This window comes from Saccostrea echinata, unplaced genomic scaffold (assembly GCF_033153115.1).
Source record: "Saccostrea echinata isolate AGI-Se365-2 ecotype Australia unplaced genomic scaffold, CSIRO_AGI_Sech_v1 ptg000009l, whole genome shotgun sequence".
NCBI classification, from domain to species: domain Eukaryota; kingdom Metazoa; phylum Mollusca; class Bivalvia; order Ostreida; family Ostreidae; genus Saccostrea; species Saccostrea echinata.
Genome location: NW_026889758.1, coordinates 43,640,001 through 43,660,334, shown reverse-complemented (window position 1 = coordinate 43,660,334; position 20,334 = coordinate 43,640,001). Strand labels below are relative to the sequence as shown.

The window sequence follows — 20,334 nt, the reverse complement described above, 5'->3', positions numbered from 1 at the left end:
TAATTCTTATATATAGACAAATTCATGGAAAGGTACATTTTGAGTATTTTGCATTTCGGGGTACATAGTCTGAGAGTCAACAGCAGAAAAATAAACATGTTGACATATAATTTTTCTTTTGTTTTTCCGTTGCTGGGATATATGTCCATCTTATAAAAGTAGATTTTTCAAGATTGAGCCCGTTTAGTGCCGAGTATAGAACTACCGTAAGCTATTTTACAAAAGACTGTAATTTTTAATTTCATTACCATTGCTGTTTGTATAGAAAATCTTTGTTTCATTTTTGTTGGTATATTTAGCGTTTGTAGTATCTCCAAATGCGGTTGAGAGTAAGAACTACAGTGTATATTTTTACACGTAAATTTATTTTTGAAGCTGTGCGGTGAACTTCCTGCTTGAACAGGCTGACAATAGCCGGCAATTGCTCTTTGAGCAATAAGCTCGGTTAAAAATCGGTTTGCTGTTTTTTGATTAATAAATATGGTGAGCAAAGATAATTCTTTTCCATTTACCAGTCAACTTTACTCAGTTTAATGTGAAAGTCGAACAGGGTAGGAAAGAATCATTGTCAGTACTATATGTAAGAGTTGAAACTACTTCAAAAATTTTTTATAGAAAGTCTAACCTGAGATTAGTAAAAAAAAAATACATGTATCAAGTAATATAATCATTTCCTTCAAATTTTCTATCTAATTAACAGTAAAGCGTTTTCCCACTTGGCATACTTGTAAGTTGGTCATCTCTCTATTGATATCAGGCAAGGTGATTTCCGAGTTCAATAAGAAAAACCAAGCAAAAACAATATTTTATTCATGGCAGTCATGAAACGTCAAGAAAAATTACCACAGAATGTTTTAAAAATACAAATCAGAAGGGATTTTAATAGATATTTCGATAAGGATCATCTGAATAGATAGTACTTACTAATGATAAAAAAATGTTTCTGTGTCAGAGGCCTTGCTTATGAATATTATTACATTTTGCTTAAGATATTACTTTACAAAATTTATTTTTTGAACAAATTAACATACTTTTCACAATCAGGTAACTAGTAATATAAACAGTATCATTCAGTTATTTAATCTTTAAAAAAACTAATTTGAAGTGAAATGGAAAAGCTACTAACGAAAACAGTTATTTACTTCAGAGTAACATACACGTCCTTCTGGTATTTATCTACTCTATTTAAACCCTGTTCGATTTATCCCATTAATTTTCTTCAGCCAATCACAATTTTCCTTCTCCGTTTTTTCTTGACTTCCTCCATTTCCGTTTCTAGATTATCTTTGACTTCGTCATCGCACTCGACAAACCCTTCCATTTTATTTATAACTTTGTCCACCTTTTCGTCTAGCTCCTGAAGTTTTTCTTGGTCAGCTGTCTTTCCTGTAAATGAGCACAAGGATTATAAGAGAAATGGGTGGTTTTCTTGCAATTAGTTACATATAGTACATTTTTATATACATTAAATCTGTCAGGGCTAAGGACTAAATTTTAATAGTAAACATTAATTGTTTGTTAGTTTATAGAATTATAGACGCTGTGAAATTCTTTGAAAACGATTGAACCTTGTTGTTTCTTTTATTTTCTGAGAGGAAATTTTTTTGATCATGATGATGTATGGGGAATACTCCAATTATACATACTATTCATCTTACTTTTTAATATTTTTTTGTGAAAAAAAAAATGTTCGTAAGTTTTCAAAAAAACTTTTCTGTGATGTCAGGTAACAATTGTCAATTATCGTTCTTAGCTACCCTAAACGTAAATCGTCTGGATCAGACAAATATTGTATTTATTAAGCAATTCAAAAAGGCACACGAACCCTGAAATGCCACCCATGAATTTTGAAACATTATGTTTTAATTAGTAGAAAGAACTGCACTATATGTCTCTTCGATACTTCGTTGTCAATTCTATGTCTTTTTTTGGTAACTTCAATGTTAATTCTAATTTTCTGACTGTGATATAGTTTTATAAATCAATCATTGAATCTATAAATCTTCAACGTACTCTTTGAAATGAAGTTATATTTACCTTCAATGTAAATATACTGTTGCAATCGTGGATCCTTGTACATATGAGCAACCTTTCTTTTTGGTGGAGTCCCTACACCTAACAGCATCTTAACTCTTTTCATCATATAATCAATAACCTCGTGCTCATTGTTTTGATTGGCTGGGTCTCTTCTCACTGCCTCGAAAGCCTCCATCAAAATAGTCAGAAAAAAGTTGATGAGAATAAAGCTAAAACAAATGCTGAAGAATCCAAATAGCAGTGGGCCAGTAATTCGGGTTGCACTGTATGCTGCCTCATAGTCAAACTTGCCTGTAATATATTATAGTCAAAAATATTTATTAAGTAGTTTTTCTTTGTGTAGGAAACCACGAAATGCAAGCTGTTTCTTGCTCTTCTCATTCACTATTTTTTGCTTTGTTGTCTATAAAAATATTTAATTTTATGTATATATTTACCTAACATCATTGACAGCAAAGTCTCCAGGGTTACCATATAAGACCGGAATTCAAACAGCTTTGACATGAAGAAAAGATATGCAGTGCAGGCAAACGAAAGGAAGGCGATGTTAAAGACAAAGCTAAAACTGATGAGCATTTTGGCGGAATGTCGAAGCGTACTGCTTAGTAAGGAGATTTTCTTATTGAAACGAAGCAGTCGTAGAAATCGGACATTCAGAAGAAAGACCAAGAAAGCGATGAACCAACTGGATAGCTGTAAATAAGGTAAAATAAAGAGTTCAATTTATTCGATTACATCATGGGATACAGTATTAATAATACATCATCATTTTATAATTTTATAGGAACTGGCATATATATATATATATATATATATATATATATATATATATATCTTTATGTAATTAGAAAATCACAATTTAGTATATACCATTTTTTATTTTATTTTTTCTTTATTTGGGGGAATAGGAGGGGGAGAGGTTAATTCTTGGCAAGACTGTACATCAGATTCAGAAATAGATACGCAAGTTTGTTTCTTGATGTAGTTAAAATTTTATCTAAGTTTTATTCAAATTAGTGTAGCAGCAGTATTATGTTAAAATGAATTTACTACGCTATATTTTACGGAACCCTAAAAATATCTCTTGTTCAAATCAAAGCCTATGAACAAAATGTATATTGATTTCGTCTTCTTACCTCCCCTGAGCTGAAAGCTCGTGGGTTTTTCTGATCACCTGTTGTCCTTCGTCTGTCCGTCCGTTTGAAAACTTTTCACATTTTCAACTTCTCAAGAACCACTTGGCCAATTTTAACCAAAGTTGGTACAAAACAGTCTTGAGTGAAGGGAAATTTCAAAATAGGGCGGGGTCATTAAAAAAATCTACTTCTCAAGAACCACCGAGTCAGAAAAGCTGAAATTTATGTGGAAGCCTCTTGGGGGTAGTGTAAATTTTAAATTCTTCCAATTATGACCCCCGGGAGAAAGTAGGGGACACAATATGGAATCAAAGTTTTACATTAAGATTTATAGGAAAAATGTTTAAAAATCTTCTTCTCAAGAACTACTGGGCCAAAGAAGGTGAAAGTTATGTAGAAGCATCCTAGGGTAGTATAGATTTTAAATTGTTCAAATCATGACCCCTTGGGATAGGGTGGGGCAATAATAAGGAATCCAAGTTTTACACTGAAGTACAATGGAAAAATCTTTAAAAGTCTTTTCAAGAACCACCGGACCAGAAAAGCTGAAACTTATATGGAATCTTTCTGAGGTAGACTAGAATCTAAATTACGCAAATCATGACCCCGGGGGTAGGGTGGGGCCACAATAATTACAAGTATTACAAGGAAGAAATCTGGTGAAGAACAGCAGGGCCAAAGTTACTCAGGTGAGCGTTGTCGCCCATGGGCCTTTTTTGTGAATTAAATTTTATTCAAACAGACCCAAAACTATAGGAAGAGGAGCATTTAAAATCTTTAACATTGCTGTATTTTTAATATAGAAAATTGATTTGAGCTGACAAACAGAAGTGTGTTACTTGATTGGTCTACTTTTTAAATGAAATAAAATCAAAATCATGGAGGAGTATTTTGTTAAACAAATAAAGCCAAATGTACAAATACTTGCTTTCTAGGATTATCCCGAGTAGAGCTTTGAATAATAAAGTTTATATTTCAAGTCGACAACTATTAAAAGGAACTTACATCATCCAACATAACTGTAAAATGCATATTGACAAAACTCGTTGGGTTTTCGTCAATTTTGTTTAGCATTCTAACACTAAGAACTGCTCTCCAGATGAACATCAACCCAATGGAGTATGATATTAGCAGGATTGCCACCTCAAAGTTGTTCCAGAATTGCTAAAAGTAGCAGAATATATATTTAATACTTTTTTTGTAAAAATTATAAAAAATAAAATACAACACAATTTTTTTATTAATAGAAAAAGGAATTTGATAAAATAGGCCTGACTGAATAAGATCGCAAAAAAAAAAATAGAATACAACACAATTTTTTTATTAATAGAAAAAGGTATTTGATAAAATAGGCCTGACTGAATAAGATCGCAAAAAAAAACAAAACTGAACCCGACTGCATTTTTTTTAAAGTGAACAAAACATTTACCGGTAAACATTTCTGCCAGTGGCCTTGAAGTTGCCAGGTCAAAGTTATGACACACCTTCAGGCCATAATATGTAATATTTATGTATCAACTTTCCATGTTTTTCCATTAGGACATTATATACTGGACACAAATTGAACATTTTTCTACCAGTGGCTTTATCTAGCGTAAATGATCTTGGGTCAGATCATGACAGCTGGAACCTCGTGTCATAATCAATTTTGCATCAATTATCATCTTTGAATAAGCCTCTTTTTTTAAAGACGGGACGTGAATAATACACTTATTCAACCATTAACGCTTCAACGTGCTTAAATGACCTTGGGTCAAGGTCAATAAATACCCTCAGGTCATTTGCTATATTTATGATATAATGATGATCTTCTATTAATCTCCATTTTTAAGATGTAATACTCAGGTTTTCCTAACAGTGATCTTAATCTTGCTCAAATGATCCTGTGTCAAAGTGGAGTCATCTTCAGGTCATAAGCAATTTCTGTATGGAGTATTAACTTCGATTGATTCTTCATCAGAAAAAAATATAGAGCGGACACGAATATTATACTTTTCTTTCAGTGACTTTGAACTTGACGAGTAACCTTAGGTTAAGGTCATGACATACCGCGAGGTCATAAGCAATTCTTTGTACAGACTATGAGATCCCAGTATTCCCATAATAAAGTTATAGCCCGGACTTCACGGACAGACAGACAAACGACAAATTGACAGACGGAAGGTGATTCCTAGATGTACACTAGGGTATACCCCCCAAATTTCGTTTGCAGGGGTACAACAAACCTTGAAATACTTTTTGCCTTGTTCTTTCATTTTCTTGACTTCTTTAACAGTATAGAAGATGACAAAAGCCAATGCTGAAATTTCGATGGCCATGACAAAGTACATATAGTCGTTGTTAATATACCGGTCTAATCTAAAGACATGCATCCTAGGGAAAGGTTCAATTGCTAAAAAGAATATAAATAACAATAAATCTTTGATATTTCACATTTGGAAATTATTATTCCTTCATATCAGTAGTTTTTTTTTTGGTTGCGATTTATTTTATTGTTATTGAAATCATGTTTCTTACCTCCAGTCTGTAGGAATTCACAAAGATAAAGAGAAATTCCCCACAGATTCATGTTAGGGTTAAAAATATTGGCTTCAATGAACACAGCTCTTGTTCGCTTGTCGATCCATGAGTTGTCCTTAAGGAACTTCAGTACCATCTGAGCTTCTGAAAATGTGGCTCCCAACTCGGCCACGTATCCTCCACCGTTATAAGTTTCGAAAATTCCTTGATAGGGATAGCCAGAGAGCTCCCACATCGACTGGTAACTGAAGAAGGGGTGCGGAAAATCGGTCGGATCTGCAACATCAATAATAAACATACACCTCTTAATTTAAATAAAAAAGGTCCATGTGCCTAAACGGTCACCTGAGATACTGCAGCATCTGCTTTCTAATGTGCCTTCGACGGCCTTGGTTGGGTAAAACTCGTCTTCTATTGTAACCCCACACCATCCCCTTTGGACCACATTTTGGAAAAAAAAAATGAAACTGACTACCGGTAATCATGGCTCTACTTTTCTTCAGAAAGCATATTTAAATATGGTTTTCCCTTTATTTTCCGACGAAAAAAAAAAATTGTCTATTGTGGCTCCTCCCTAAAATCGGGGCCTTCATTTGAACAAACTTGATTTTACGCTATTTCAGAAAGCGATTTTCTGACCCCAACCTTAGCAATAGTTTTCTAAGGTTTACTGTAGTCAACTGTTATAATAAATACTGTGATTTACAATTAAACTTTACTCTTGAACTTTTTTTGAGATTTACATTGAAGGGGCTGAATATCTTCTCTAATGCACATCTGTGATCTGTGTAAATATTAGAATTAATATATTATGTAAAGATATATTCTTATTTTACGGAGCTTACTTGAAAAAATTATATTTAATTTAAACATGGCTATTGCAATGTAAATACTGTGGATTCGTCACTTTTCTTGGTTTACTGTTCTGAAGAATCTGCAATCTGTAGCTTCATCGGTAATAATACTGTAAAATGAATTGCATGTCCCTTGCTTAAAGATTTTTGTTAAACGTTTTCTGATAGGTATACCATTAATAAATATAAGTGCTTCTGAATTCTTTTAATTTTTTTTTTAGAAAAAAGGTATCGCTAGAAAATATCATCTTCAGCTATCACAGACAAAATAGTAAAGGTAGTCTTTCCTTTGTTCGCTTAGAGTAAGACAATGGTGCATCTAAGACCGTGTTCATTTGTCTTGCAAAACCATTTATTTCCGTAAGTTTTACGCAGAGTTTGAATAGTTAAAACGAAAGATTGAAAACAGAATGATTTTGATACATGTACTCGCAGTTAGCGTGATTTTCTGCCTACAGGTATGGTACAGAAAACAAAGGGTCCTGAAAGAAGAAGATCATTTCTTACAAGATACATGTATGAATGGGGTCGAAACAAGATGTAATATTCCAAAGTTCACCACTCAGAATGGGACTGTACACTAACCACGGATATTTGTCAATCATGACTATTGGAAAGGAAACGTGTATTGTTTTTTAATTTTTCTTCTTAAAAAGTGTAAAAGGTTTTCCTGAAGCTCGAAATGGTATTTCAAAAAGATATAATACTTCTGTTCAGTTAAATGAGATTCATGAGAGTTAAGTAGGCTTCCGGTATAATTTACAAATAATTATTTAAAAAATATATAGTATTGTAGTGATCCTATTCACATTGTCTGTATTTTATAATTTACTCAAAATGTGTTAAATGTATGTGCTGTGAAATCACACGAATCCATACCAATTAACAGAGTATTGGTTATGGCATCTTTGGTTGATAGTATTTAACAACTCAAAATTAAAGCAAAAAAAAAATCTTTATACATACAGTGATATATGCAAATAAGCTCTAGGTTAACATAAACTAATTTTATATAATTAAATTCGTCTGTTAAATTTGTCTGACCTGAATCGTTCACTGGATTCCATCGTAGTTTGTAGTTTGTTTTGTCCTCGTAAAACATATCATAAGAAGGCATACATTCTTTGGCAAAATAATTAAGTGGGACAAAGCACAGTTCTAAAAAATAATCAAAATAATTTCATACAATAATTTTTAGGCCGCTTTGTAAATTTAAAGAAAAATTTTATGTAGTCAAAATGGAATCTTTTTTAAATTTAGTGACCTGGGGTTATTCTCATCTGGCGTAATCTTGCTCCACCGACTAATATACTTTGTTTGTCGATTATAAGTTTGTCAATAACTGGATCACCGTTGTAGAATTTGGTATTATACAACCCTTGCAGAAGCGCATTTTCACTCCAGTTCCAAAATTGCCCCCGAGAGTTGATCTGAAATTGAGAAATTTTGTATTTATTATCTTTTTATCACAGGGATCTGTATATTTGGCCTACAACTGTTGCTAGTATTTAAAATACCATACAAAATAAAACAAACTTACTATTAAATATATACTCAACAAGCAAATGATCAAATCAAAAAGCCGAAAGCAAGTTCAATGTACTTACATCAATGAAAGAAACAGTATAGTTTCCGATTTCTCGAGCAAACGTGCCTTTGTTCAGGATGTTCTCATAGTTACGATACTGTAAATATGACCAAGGATCTCTGTTTGCGTATGCAATTGTGAGTACTATATACAGGAACATAATGCAAATTCCTATCTCCTTAAACATGGCAAACATAGCAAGCTCCTTTTGCCTGTAAGAACAACAAATTTCATTATTATTCTTTCAGTGATTTTTGAGGATCATTCTTGACTACTAGTAAATACTTACCTTTCCTCGCGAATAGTTTTTAGGAAATCTAGTTCTGGTGGTAAAGTTGCTTGAGTTTTCCTTTGCTCTAGCATTCGAAGCTTCTTAGGATCCTCTAAATCTTTTTCTGTGAGATGATCATGAAGATACTCTTCGTCATTACTTAAGTCTGGTTTCAAAGGTATATCATCCTCGTCTTGCGCCTCTGGTTTCTTTATGACAAGAGCGTAGAAGATTGCAAAAATGATTACTTTAATTGGCTGGGAGAAGAAGACTGACTCAAACAAAGACATGATGAAACCTATCAACCAACTGACTGATTTATTAAGTCCAAAGACACCTCCAAATTCCACAGCAAAGTAAAATGCTACGACGACAGTAATGAAGGACAGGATATATCCTACATAGATGAACCACCATGGTAACCGTTTTTTGCTTTTAGTTGCACCCTCCTTTTCAAATGCAACAACCTGTACTTTGTGAGAAAACTCTGTCTGATCTTTTTTCATGACCTGCTTTTCTTCATGTGATTCATCTGAGGACATCACACGCTTTTTCTCGTCTCCAGTTTCTAAAAACTCCTCTTGTTGTTTCAGTTCAAGTTCCACAAAATCTGGATTGAGTTCAGACTTTTCTCTGAAAAGACTAATTTCTGTACCCATTCTCGTGGGAGCTCTTGTTTCCTTGTCTTTTTCTTCTGTTGATCCATCATTTGGGCTATTTTCATCCTCCTCGTTTTTGACCTTATTAGGATTAAATTCTTTTTTCTTCTCGGGCTTAGGTTTAGAATAGCGGAAGATTAAAACAATTATGAAATTAATTGGGAAGGTCATGATACCACTCATGACTCCAATGTAAACACCTGTCAGAGAAAAGCTAACTGGTCCAAGTTTTACTTGCGTAGGTGAAGGGCTTGTGTCTGTCTGGTACCAAGCGAGGCTTACAACCATTGTAGTGAATAGAAGTGTCAAGCAACAAGTGAGGCGCTGGACTCGAGTAAAATTACTCCTTGCAGGACGTTGAAAAATAGAGAACCACAAATGCCCATCAGCCAAATTGTGTTTCGTCTTTTGCCAGAACAAGTAGTTAAAGCTTGTCAATTCTGCTCTACCGGCTACGGGAACCACTCGGTCAATCTTTAAAGATAAAAAAATCACATTAAAGATAGATTTTATTTTTCGATGAAAAATGTTTCTGAAAGGGTCTTCCATGAATACATATATACTGATAACTACAATGACTAAAAAGAAAGTCTAGAAAAAGTTAGAAATTATAGACACAATAATTTGAACTAGAAATCCCCGATGAGAATGTAGTTCTACTGGATTGTACACGTGTATATCAAAAGAAAAAAATAGCACTTAAAACTTAAGCAGTTCTAATAAAGATAATTAATATTTGTTTCGTTTCTGTTTAGCAAGTTGTAATGAAATCGGACTAAAACTACAGTCTTTTGAAAGAGTTAATAAAAAAATTAGAATTTAAATTCGAACGTAACACTGTTTTTTTTTCAAAATCAAAACCACAAAGCAGAATTGTGCGTTTTATTGTGATCCACTTGAGTACAGTTTTATTGAAAAACTCCAGTTGTGAACGGAATAGCGTTTTGAAAGAAAGAATTTCACAGAATTTTTGGTATTTCTTATACTCATGGCAACACCGTGAGTCTAGATCAAAAACGGATATATATATATGCATCTAGTTTATAAACGGTTTTATTGACTGTAGGAGGAAAAAAAGCATTTTGTAAGAAATTTACAGAATTTCTCTCCATTCGCTGAAATAAAAAAAAGATGAAGAGGAACTTTGTACAGTATCTTAGTGTAGTTGAGATGTGTGCAGAGCTTTACTGATATAGGACCAGAACTGTACAGAGAGAAGCATTTTAAAATTTTCATATTCGAACAGGAGGCCCATGGGCCACAACAATCACCTGAGTCAAAAATGACACTGCATTCTTCAGATTTTTCCCTCTATACATTCCTATGTAATTCTTTGTTTTCCTGTTGTGACCCCACCGTACCCCCAAGTGATGATTTAAACAAACTTAATTTAAACTATCTGAGGATGTTTCAATATTCATACGACTAATCATGGCTTTGCTTGAGAAGATTTTTAAATATGTGGCACCACCCTTCCCCTGGGGTCATCATTTGAACAAACTTGAATCTACACTACTTGCGGATGCTTCCATATCAAAATGACTTATCATGGCTTTTCTTTTCGTAAGAAGATTTTTAAGGATTTTCCCTATATATTACTATGTAATACTTTGATCTCCTATAGTGGCCCCATCCTATCCCTGAGGGTCATGATTTGAACAAATTTAAAATTTACACTATGTAATGAAGGTTTCGCGTAAGTTTCAACTTTTCTGGCCGACTGGTTCTTAAGAAGAAACATTTTTGCCCCCAAATTTCACTTAATCTTGATCATCTTCCCTTGAAAGAGGATGCGGCCCTTCATTTGAACAAACTTGAATCCCTTTCACCATAGAATGTTTGTTGAAATTGGCCCAATGGTTATCGAGAAGAGGTCAAAAATGTGAAAAGTTTACAGACAGACAGACAAAATGTGATCAGAAAAGCTCACTTGAGCTTTCAGCTAAGGTGAGCTACAAACCATAGGCAGAATTATGTATCTTAGTAAAGTCTACTTAAAGATCTCAAGTTTTATTCCTTTAGGATGAGTAGTGTTTTGAAAGAATTTCGAAGAACAATTATTTTAGTAAACATTACGACACCTTTCGTTGAAATGGAAAAAAAACGTACATAAAATAGTATACTTTAATTAAGTGAAAAAGTGTACTAAGTTTTATTTAAATCGGACCAAAACTTAGTATGAGTAGGATTATGATTTTTTTTACCCGAAAACAGACAAAAAGGCGGTGTCCTAACCATTGCATAATCTTTTATGGGCCAGTTGAGACAACAAGGGGCACAAAGCTCACCTAAGTAACTTAGGCTATTCTAATCTCCAGAAGATTTTAAAGATTTTTTTATATTCCTATGAAAAATAATGACCCCATATTAAGGCCCCAAACTAATGCTGAGGGATCTCTGATTCCATACAACATGAGGGAATTCTTCAATATCAGTATGACTATCATAGCCTTGCAGTTACAGAGAAGAAAACTCTTTTCCTAGTACATGCATTTAGCATAATTTTATTCGGATGAAATTTTTAAACATGTTTTCTTCTTTAGTCCAAAGTAAAACTTCACCCCATTGTGGCTCCACAATACCCATAGGGAATCGATTCGAACAATTTTAAGAATCAACATTATAACTATTTGGAAAGCTTTCACACAATTTTCAGCTTTTCAGATTTTAACTCCTTTTCCTATTCATGCCAACGTGAAAACATTACCTCCTATTGTGGTCCCCTTCTACCCAAGGTGACGAATATTTAAACATTTCATAATCTATATTATATCGGGAAGCTATCACATAAATTTCATCTCCTCTTGTCCAGTGCTTCGTAAGAAGGATTTTTAAAGACATTTTCCTGTACATGCACAGTGTATATTCAATGTAGAACCTTAATTTTGTATTTTAGCCCCACCCACCATAGTGGCCACGATTTTAACAATTTAGAATGTACATAAACTCAGTGGTTCCTGAAAAATTATTTAGAATCTTCACAAACTCAAGATGCTTTCATCTAAATTTCGTCTTTTATGGTCCAGGTGTTCATAGAAAGAAAAATCATCTTATATATTTGAACACTTTGTAATACTTTGATCCCCTACAGTGGCCTCACCCAACCAACAGGAGTCATAATTTGAGCAATTTAGAATCTACATTTTGTCAGGAAGCTTTTACACATTTCTTTTTTTAGGGGGGAGGGGGTGGGGGTTCAGTGGTTCTTGCAAAAAACAATTTAAAAGGTTTTTCCTACATAATTAAATGTCAAACTCTGACCAATTATTGTGGCCCAACCCTAACCCCAGGCGGCCGTGATTGAAGTATTTCGAATCTACATTTTATCAGAAAGCTTTCTCAAGGGTTTAATCTTTTCTGATCCAGTGGTTCATAAGGAGTAACTTTCAAATGATTTTTCCTGTATATTTAATCGATCCGCTATATTGTAGCCTCACCTACCCTATGAGGCCATGATTTGACAATTAAGAGTCGTCACTACCTCAAAACGATTTTCTCTGTTTATTTCGAAGTAAAACTTCGATCCCCTATTGTTCCCCACCCTACTCCTGGGAACATGATTGAACAATTTATAATCTATATATATGTGTTAGCTAAGGGTGCTTTCTCATCATTGTCATCTTTTCTTCTCCAGTGATTCTTGAGATGAAGTTTTTTAATTATCTCATGTTATTTTTGCTCTTTCTTGATTATCTGGTCTTTGCAGAAGTCTTGGCCCTTTTTTGAACATTTAAGAATCTCCTTTACTCACGACGCTTTGTGTCATTTTTTTTTCAAAATTAATGGCCAAATGATTCTTTAAAAAAAAGAAGTCGAAAATGTGAAAAATTGGTACAGACGGACGGACAGACAGACATACGGAGGCCGCAAAACATGTGATCAGGAAAGTATATTTAAGCTTTCAGCTCACATGAAATAAAATATGACTATATGACGGATTATTTAATAATTACCAGTCCATCTTCATCGTCCACTGACAACCATTGTTCACATATGAAAAAATATTTGTCTCCGGTTTGAAGATCCTGAATTTGCAATCGACTTAAATACCATGAAGGGCTAGACCCCATGTTGTCATGCCAGATTCTAAAAGAAATTTTAATTTTAAATTACTATAGAATTTAACAATGATTAGTATAAGATTTCTTCAAGTCTAGTGATTAACAAAATCTTGCGTTGTCTGTTCCATTAATCCCTTCTTAAACCGTCTTCCCTTCTGATAACATATCGTGTATAAATGTATATTTAAGTTTTCATTAATACTTTTTATAAGTATCGTTATTACCTCACGGTTACCTACCTGACTCAGGCACGTAGTATCGTTTTTGAAAGGGGGAAGGCAAAAAATATATATAACTTATTTGAAAAATCTTTGACGTTTTCCATGAACAAATGTTATTTATTATTTCATACATTACCATGTCGAATTTGGAGGGGGAGGGGGGCTACCGCCTTTTTAATTCAATTTTAGTTTCATTTATTGATTCACCATGGCAATCAAGTTACAGAAAATGAAAAGTACAGAGCATTATCAGATAATTACTTCATTAGTTAAATATTAGTGAAATAAATTTGAAGCATTTCACTGGTACATAGTGACGTCTCTATATAAGTGAAAAATTCTCTAATAGGACGTACAACAATACTATACAACCAACTAACCAACCTTTCCAGAAAAAATGCAAAACATTTTAATTGCGAACAAGATGCTTGAGAGTTTAAAAGTTGTAATTAACAAATGCATTAACCAAATATCTAAGAAGATTCAGATGGACATTTGAAATCTTTTATCATAAGAATAATCCGTGAATACAAAAAGATACAAAAACTTTAAGTTCGTTAATATTTTTCCGATGGCCAAAATGACCATAAAAACAAGTTACCTATAGAAATGAGATTTCACTCATTTTTAGGCAATCGCATTTTACAAAGAAATTGAAACTGTGAAACTTCAGAAAAACGACGGCCAATTTTCAAATTTGGACCTATCCCAATCAAAATAAAAACAATCCTAACCTTTAAATAAACACTGTCAACTGTAAAAGTTCAGGTTGGGGAAAAAAGGGGGGGGGGGGTCAGGCCACTCTCCAAACATCGTGATTGTAACAGTTTCACTTTTGCGGCAAGGTCAAAGCTTTAAATATTTCTGAAACATAGCATTGTCCATCAAATGATTGGAACAACTAGTATGCAAAAAGTACAAAGTAGTGCCGAGGCCTAGGTTGCACTTCAGACAGCAGGTAGTCTTATTAGAAATGTAAAGAGAATTCTATCAACTTTCAATAGTAACAATAAACAAAAAATATTAAATGTGAATGACTGAATTTAATAAGAAGAACTGGCTCTGTAATATATATAACAAAATGTAATTATGTTCCCCAAACGAAGTTTGGGAACATATTGTTTTTACTCTGTTTCTTATTAAGGTCTTCCGTTTTCACGGAAGACCTTATAGTGATTCTACTGTTTCTTATTATTATTATTATTATTATTATTTTTTTGACCAAATTTTGTGCAGGCGTTTTCTCGAAAACTATTCAGTGGTTTTTCGTGAAACTTTCAGGAAAAATTAGTCATTGTATGAACTTGTTTCATCACAAGGAAAATTTGGAAAATTCCATTTTGGTTCCAAGTTACGGGCAATTTCCTGATTTTAAAATGAAATTTTGTCCTCGAATGTTCTCAAGAATGACTAAAGATATGAACTGGAGACTTATTGGAGAGCATAGAACGTGACTTCTAAATTTGTGGAATCACATTTTCGTTCGTCGTCGGCACTTCCGGTCGTTTACGGAAGTGATCAAAGAAATCATAAAATTTCAACTTTTTTTTTTTAAATCAATACTTTCATCACATTATTGCATCTCTTTTGTAGTTTCGAAATATGTTGGTCCCACCGGAAACAAAAACGACAACTTCCGGTTATAAGAGAAAAACTACATAATTTTAGTATTTTTCTTTCCCATTAACATCCTTTGTAGATAAAGTTTTTGAAATGAATTTTAAATATGTTATTCAAACTGCAGATATCTAGAGTAACATTAAATATCTTTGTAAAATTCACTTCCGGTCGCGTGTTTTCCTGTCCTCAAAATGAGAAGTTGTCTGAGCAAGATCTCGGAAACGGTGAGAGATTAAGACACCAAACTTATATGAGCAACAGACCTTAAGATGTAGGCAAAACCATTTGGGTTCAGAGCGTCAGCCGTCACTTCCGGTCGTCACAGGAAGTGATCAAAGAAATCGAAAATTTCAACTTTTCTTTTTTTAATTAAAAATTGCATCACTTTATTGCATCTTTTTCGCAGATTCGAAAGATCTTGGTCTCACCGGAAACAAAAGCGACAACTTCCGGTTATAAGAGAAAAACTACATAATTTGAGTATTTTACTTTTCCATCAATATTTTTTTCTAGAAAAAGTATCTGAAATGAATTTTAAATATGTTATTCAGACTGCAAATGTCTAGAGTAATCGTAAATATCTTTCAAAAATTCACTTCCGGTCGCATGTTTTCCTGTCCTCAAAATTTGAAGTTGTCTGAGCGAGATCTCAAAACTAGGTAAAAGATTAAAACACCAAACTTTTATAAGTAATAGACCTTGAGGAGTAGGCAAAACCATTTGGGTTAAACGCGTCAGTCGTCACTTCCGCTTGTCACAGTAAGTGATCAAAGAAATCTAAAAAAAAATTAACTTTTCTTTTTTAAATTAATGCTTGCATCACTTTATTGCATCTCTTTCGCTGTTTAGAAATATGTTAGATTCCACCGGAAACAAAAACGTCAACTTCCGGTTTTAGGAGATAAACCACTTTACTTTGATATTTAACTTTCTCATAAATATTGCTCATCGATAAAGTACTTGAAATGACTTTATGTATGTTGTATATATTGCAAATGTCTAGAGAAAAGTCAAAGATTTTTATAAAATTCACTTCCGGTCTCTTGTTTACCTGTCCTCAAAATTAGAATTTGATCTCACAATATTGCTCGGCAACAGTAAACGACTGAAGTCTAAAACTTTCAAGACTGATGGTCAGTCATCAGTTATATGAATCGTGAGAAAATCTTGTATAGCCGTTACTTCTGGTACTTCCGGTCGTGACCGGATGTGATGTAAAAAATGAATGGTTAACGTTAGCAAGTTGGATTTTCACGCTGACGACAAGGGTTAAATTTACAGAGTGTCTGAATTTCTTTTATCTCTTTTTCAGCTTGAACTTTCGTTTTTATTTTCAGAATCGGACGGAAGACCTCTCATTGCTCGCAATGAGTTTCTAGTTATTATTATTATTATTATTTTTCTTCCTGGGTACTTTTTTGTCCGTGAGTGATCTCCGAAACTATACATCCGATTGAGTTGAAACCTTTTTAGGGTTAATAGGAATGTTATGTAGATTTGCGGAACGAAGGTCATTTTGCGCGCACGTGCATGCACGTGCGTGCGCGTGCAATGAGTAAAATGACCAATATACTTGATATAGCCATAACTTTTATATCTTTTGATGAAATACTTTGATACTCAGAATATAAGGATATATTAATAGTGTAGACAAGATGACATGGTCAGAATGCACATGCATGCACGTGCGCGCATGCGCATTGATTAAAATAACCAATACAATTGATATAGACTTAACTTGTACATTTTTTGATGAATTGCTTTGACACTCAGAATATAAATATATATTAGAAGTGTAGACAAGAAGACTTGATCAGCGCATACATGCATGCACGTCCGTGCACGTGCGTGCGCTTGCAATGAATAAAATGACAAATATACTTGATGTAGCCATAACTTTCAACTCTTTTGATGAAATGCTTTGATACTCAGGATATCAGGATATATTAATAGTGTAGACAAGATGACATGGTCAAAATGCACATTCATGCACGTGTGCGCATGCGCATTGATTAAAATAACCAATACAATTGATATAGACTTAACTTGTACATTTTTTGATGAATTGCTTTGACACTCAGAATATAAATATATATTAGAAGTGTAGACAAGAAGACTTGATCAGCGCATACATGCATGCACGTCCGTGCACGTGCGTGCGCTTGCAATGAATAAAATGACAAATATACTTGATGTAGCCATAACTTTCAACTCTTTTGATGAAATGCTTTGATACTCAGGATATCAGGATATATTAATAGTGTAGACAAGATGACATGGTCAAAATGCACATTCATGCACGTGTGCGCATGCGCAATGATTGAAATAACCTATACGAATGATATAGACTTAACTTGTATATTTCTAGATGAATTGCTTTGAAACTCAGAATATAAATATATATTAGAAGTGTAGACAAGATGACATGATCAGCGCGCACATGCATGCATTTGCATGCACGTGCGTGCGCGTGCAATGAATAAAATCACCAATATACTTGATATAGCCAGAACTTTTACATTTTTTGATGTTATGCTTTGATACTCAGAATATATATAGACATATTATAAATGTAGACAAGACGACATTGTCAACATGCATATGCATGCACGTGCGCGCGCATGCAATGCTAAAATGACCAATATACTTGATATAGTTGTTACTTTTATACTTTTTGATGAAATGATTTGATACCCGAAATATGTAGATATATTTATAGTGTTGACAAGATGACACGGTCATCATGGACATGCATGCACGTGCGCGCTCATGCAATGCGTAAAATGACAGATATACTTAATATAGCCGAATTTTTTTTTATCTTTTAATGAAATTTGAATATAAAGATGTATTAAAAGTGTAGACAAGCTGACATTGTCATTTTGTACATGCATGCCCGTGCGCGCGTGTGTAATGCGTAAAAAAACCCAATATACTTGATTGCCTTATTTAATGAAGCTTACAGGGAATAAGACACCAAAAGGAAGTTGGGGAGCGTTTGGGGAACATCTGTAACGGTCCCCGTTACAATTAATACTAGTTTAAGAGGGCTTTGGTTCACCAAATGTTCGGCAAGATATTTCAACAGGACTGTTGTCTTATGTGTTCTAAAAAATGTAGAGATCTCTTGTGTATTCAACTGCGTATTATCCAAATCATTAGATGATTCCTACCACCTCTGCGAAAGAGTTCCTGCTAGATAAATAATCAGAGAATCAAGTATTCTGAGAATTGGCATAGTTGAAACATAAGTACAATTAAAGCAATTTTACCGTAAGTGGGTAAGTTTTCCAAGTGATTTTGGGGTTGCTATGATAAAACCATCACAATTTGACCTTTGAAGAACAGGGCGCTTCTCATCGGCCAAGTATCGCGGCGGTGTTTCGGCTTTTTCTCCAGTCAAAATGAAAGAAACATTGGCTGTGGTTCCTGAAATGTATTTTAAAGAAGCTATTACGCTATTCAAATAAAAAGAAAATTTCTTAAAAATTAGGTAATGAATGACTAAAATTTATTTTATTTTAGCTGAATTCAGTGGTAGTTCCATGCTCCACTTTTAAATGGAATGAAGTATGCAATGTGTGCAGTGTATGTACTTGTAAAACCTGTTACATACATTGTATAAAACGTACATTTTTAAAGAATTCTGATTCTTTATTTTAGCCTCTGATTTTCACATAGTTTGAAATAATGTAAGCTGTAACAATATTCTGATTTGGTGCGATTAAGTGTGAACGTTAAAAAATTTAAAAAGTGAAAAAGCCTTTCACTTACCTGAACCCTTCCTAGAGCCGGTGAAAACAGTCAATTCGTACAAATATTTGTCCCTAGGGTCATTATCGGGAAGAGGTGACGATCCAGCCTGGAAATAAGTGCAAACAAACTTGAAATCATATTTTTTAATGATGAAGAGCAATGCCCCAAGGTACAACCCCTCTGTGTCAATTTCCAAGATATTATATGCTAATTATTTTTAGAATTTATAGACAAATTAATTTTACTAAAATTTAGATTCTCTCTCTCTCCCTCTCTCTCTATACATATAATATATATATATATATATATATATATATATATATATATATATATATATATATATATATATATATATATATATAGTCGAAACTCAATAATTTTGCTATAGAAATCAATGGAAAATATCATTTTTTAAAACATCCCCAACAGCTTTATCATATGTATCATTAATTGTAACTGTATCATTAATTGTTTTTTAACAAATGCGTAAGAAAATTTTTGTTGTTTCATGGGGGCTTGTTTACAGACGAAAATTAAAATACTTTTATTTTATGACTAATTTCAAATGATATACAACATTGTACAACTATAAACTTAAACTTCATTCAACTTATCAAACTCTGAATTAAGAGGTCATTTATCCACATCCATGAGTACATGTATTTCAAAATCCGGTTACATTTTAAGACTTTATCTCAATGGATAAAATATTTATCCTTTGATCAGAAAGAGTTGTATTTAACAGCAACTAATTAATAAATATTGGTATCAGAGTCAATTAATAAATTACAAATGAAGTCTATTATGAAGTTTTAAAAAAAATTCTAGGAAATATGCCATAAATTATGAGTGCATAAAATAAAGGCGCGAATTAACTTGTGTTCTTAGTTCTTTTGTGTCGATTGTCTTACCATGACTTTATCCAATAGGTCTCTCTTTCTAGCCCAGATTAACATCAGTATGTAGATACACATCAGTGAGACCATTGTTGCAAATATTACGGGGTTTTCATCAAGCTTGGCAAACCCAGAGTCATTGAGATTGAGGGAATTCATTGGAACAGCAAAACCAGCACCAAAGGCTGTCAGATGATTGCAAAGACAATGTACTCTGTATGGCTTAGAAAGTGGACCAACCTTCAAGTAAGTAAAATTAATAAAAAGTTGATTTGTAAGAGTAAACTTTTTTTTCAAATGTTGACCTCTCTCATTCATTTTTCATCTAATTTGCAATACGTTTACACATGATTTTTTTTTTACATTTTTTTTTCTTTAGAAATATCTATTCCAAATTTATCTTAAATTTCGTTAGGCTGGTTACAGACTTACAAAGCAACCCTCTGTTGTCCAAATACTCTTTGACCTGTCTCTCCACACACAAGATGCGCTGTAGAAGGAAATGTTATACACGGCTGGATAATATGAGCCAGGAGGAGGCCATACAATACTGTTTTTCTTATTACCACCTCCCTTATTTTTTCCATTACCACTCGTTGTACCACCAGCACCCACTGTTGTACCTAAGAAAAAAAGCATTTGGTGATTAAATTGAATTCTTAATATCATATGTATCATTTTTAAATCTTTATACCTTATAAATTAAGTTCTGTGG

At 33.4% G+C, this 20,334-nt stretch overlaps 1 protein-coding gene across 1 annotated transcript in view; it reads right to left on the bottom strand.

The window, feature by feature from the left end:
- Positions 1 to 1,112: 1,112 nt before the first annotated feature.
- Positions 1,113 to 20,334, bottom strand: part of LOC133182772 (uncharacterized) — a 52,308-nt gene continuing 33,086 nt past the window's right edge. The window contains exons 26-40 of the mRNA XM_061317621.1: positions 20,052 to 20,247; positions 19,635 to 19,859; positions 18,742 to 18,829; positions 18,240 to 18,396; positions 13,019 to 13,151; positions 8,425 to 9,539; positions 8,155 to 8,347; positions 7,812 to 7,977; positions 7,592 to 7,705; positions 5,691 to 5,969; positions 5,399 to 5,565; positions 4,179 to 4,337; positions 2,475 to 2,730; positions 2,038 to 2,328; positions 1,113 to 1,386 (exon numbers count right to left, since the gene is read on the bottom strand). Of these exons, the coding sequence (XP_061173605.1) occupies positions 1,220 to 1,386; positions 2,038 to 2,328; positions 2,475 to 2,730; positions 4,179 to 4,337; positions 5,399 to 5,565; positions 5,691 to 5,969; positions 7,592 to 7,705; positions 7,812 to 7,977; positions 8,155 to 8,347; positions 8,425 to 9,539; positions 13,019 to 13,151; positions 18,240 to 18,396; positions 18,742 to 18,829; positions 19,635 to 19,859; positions 20,052 to 20,247 (3,706 nt within the window). The 3' untranslated portion in view covers positions 1,113 to 1,219. The remainder of the gene's footprint in view (positions 1,387 to 2,037; positions 2,329 to 2,474; positions 2,731 to 4,178; positions 4,338 to 5,398; positions 5,566 to 5,690; positions 5,970 to 7,591; positions 7,706 to 7,811; positions 7,978 to 8,154; positions 8,348 to 8,424; positions 9,540 to 13,018; positions 13,152 to 18,239; positions 18,397 to 18,741; positions 18,830 to 19,634; positions 19,860 to 20,051; positions 20,248 to 20,334) is intronic.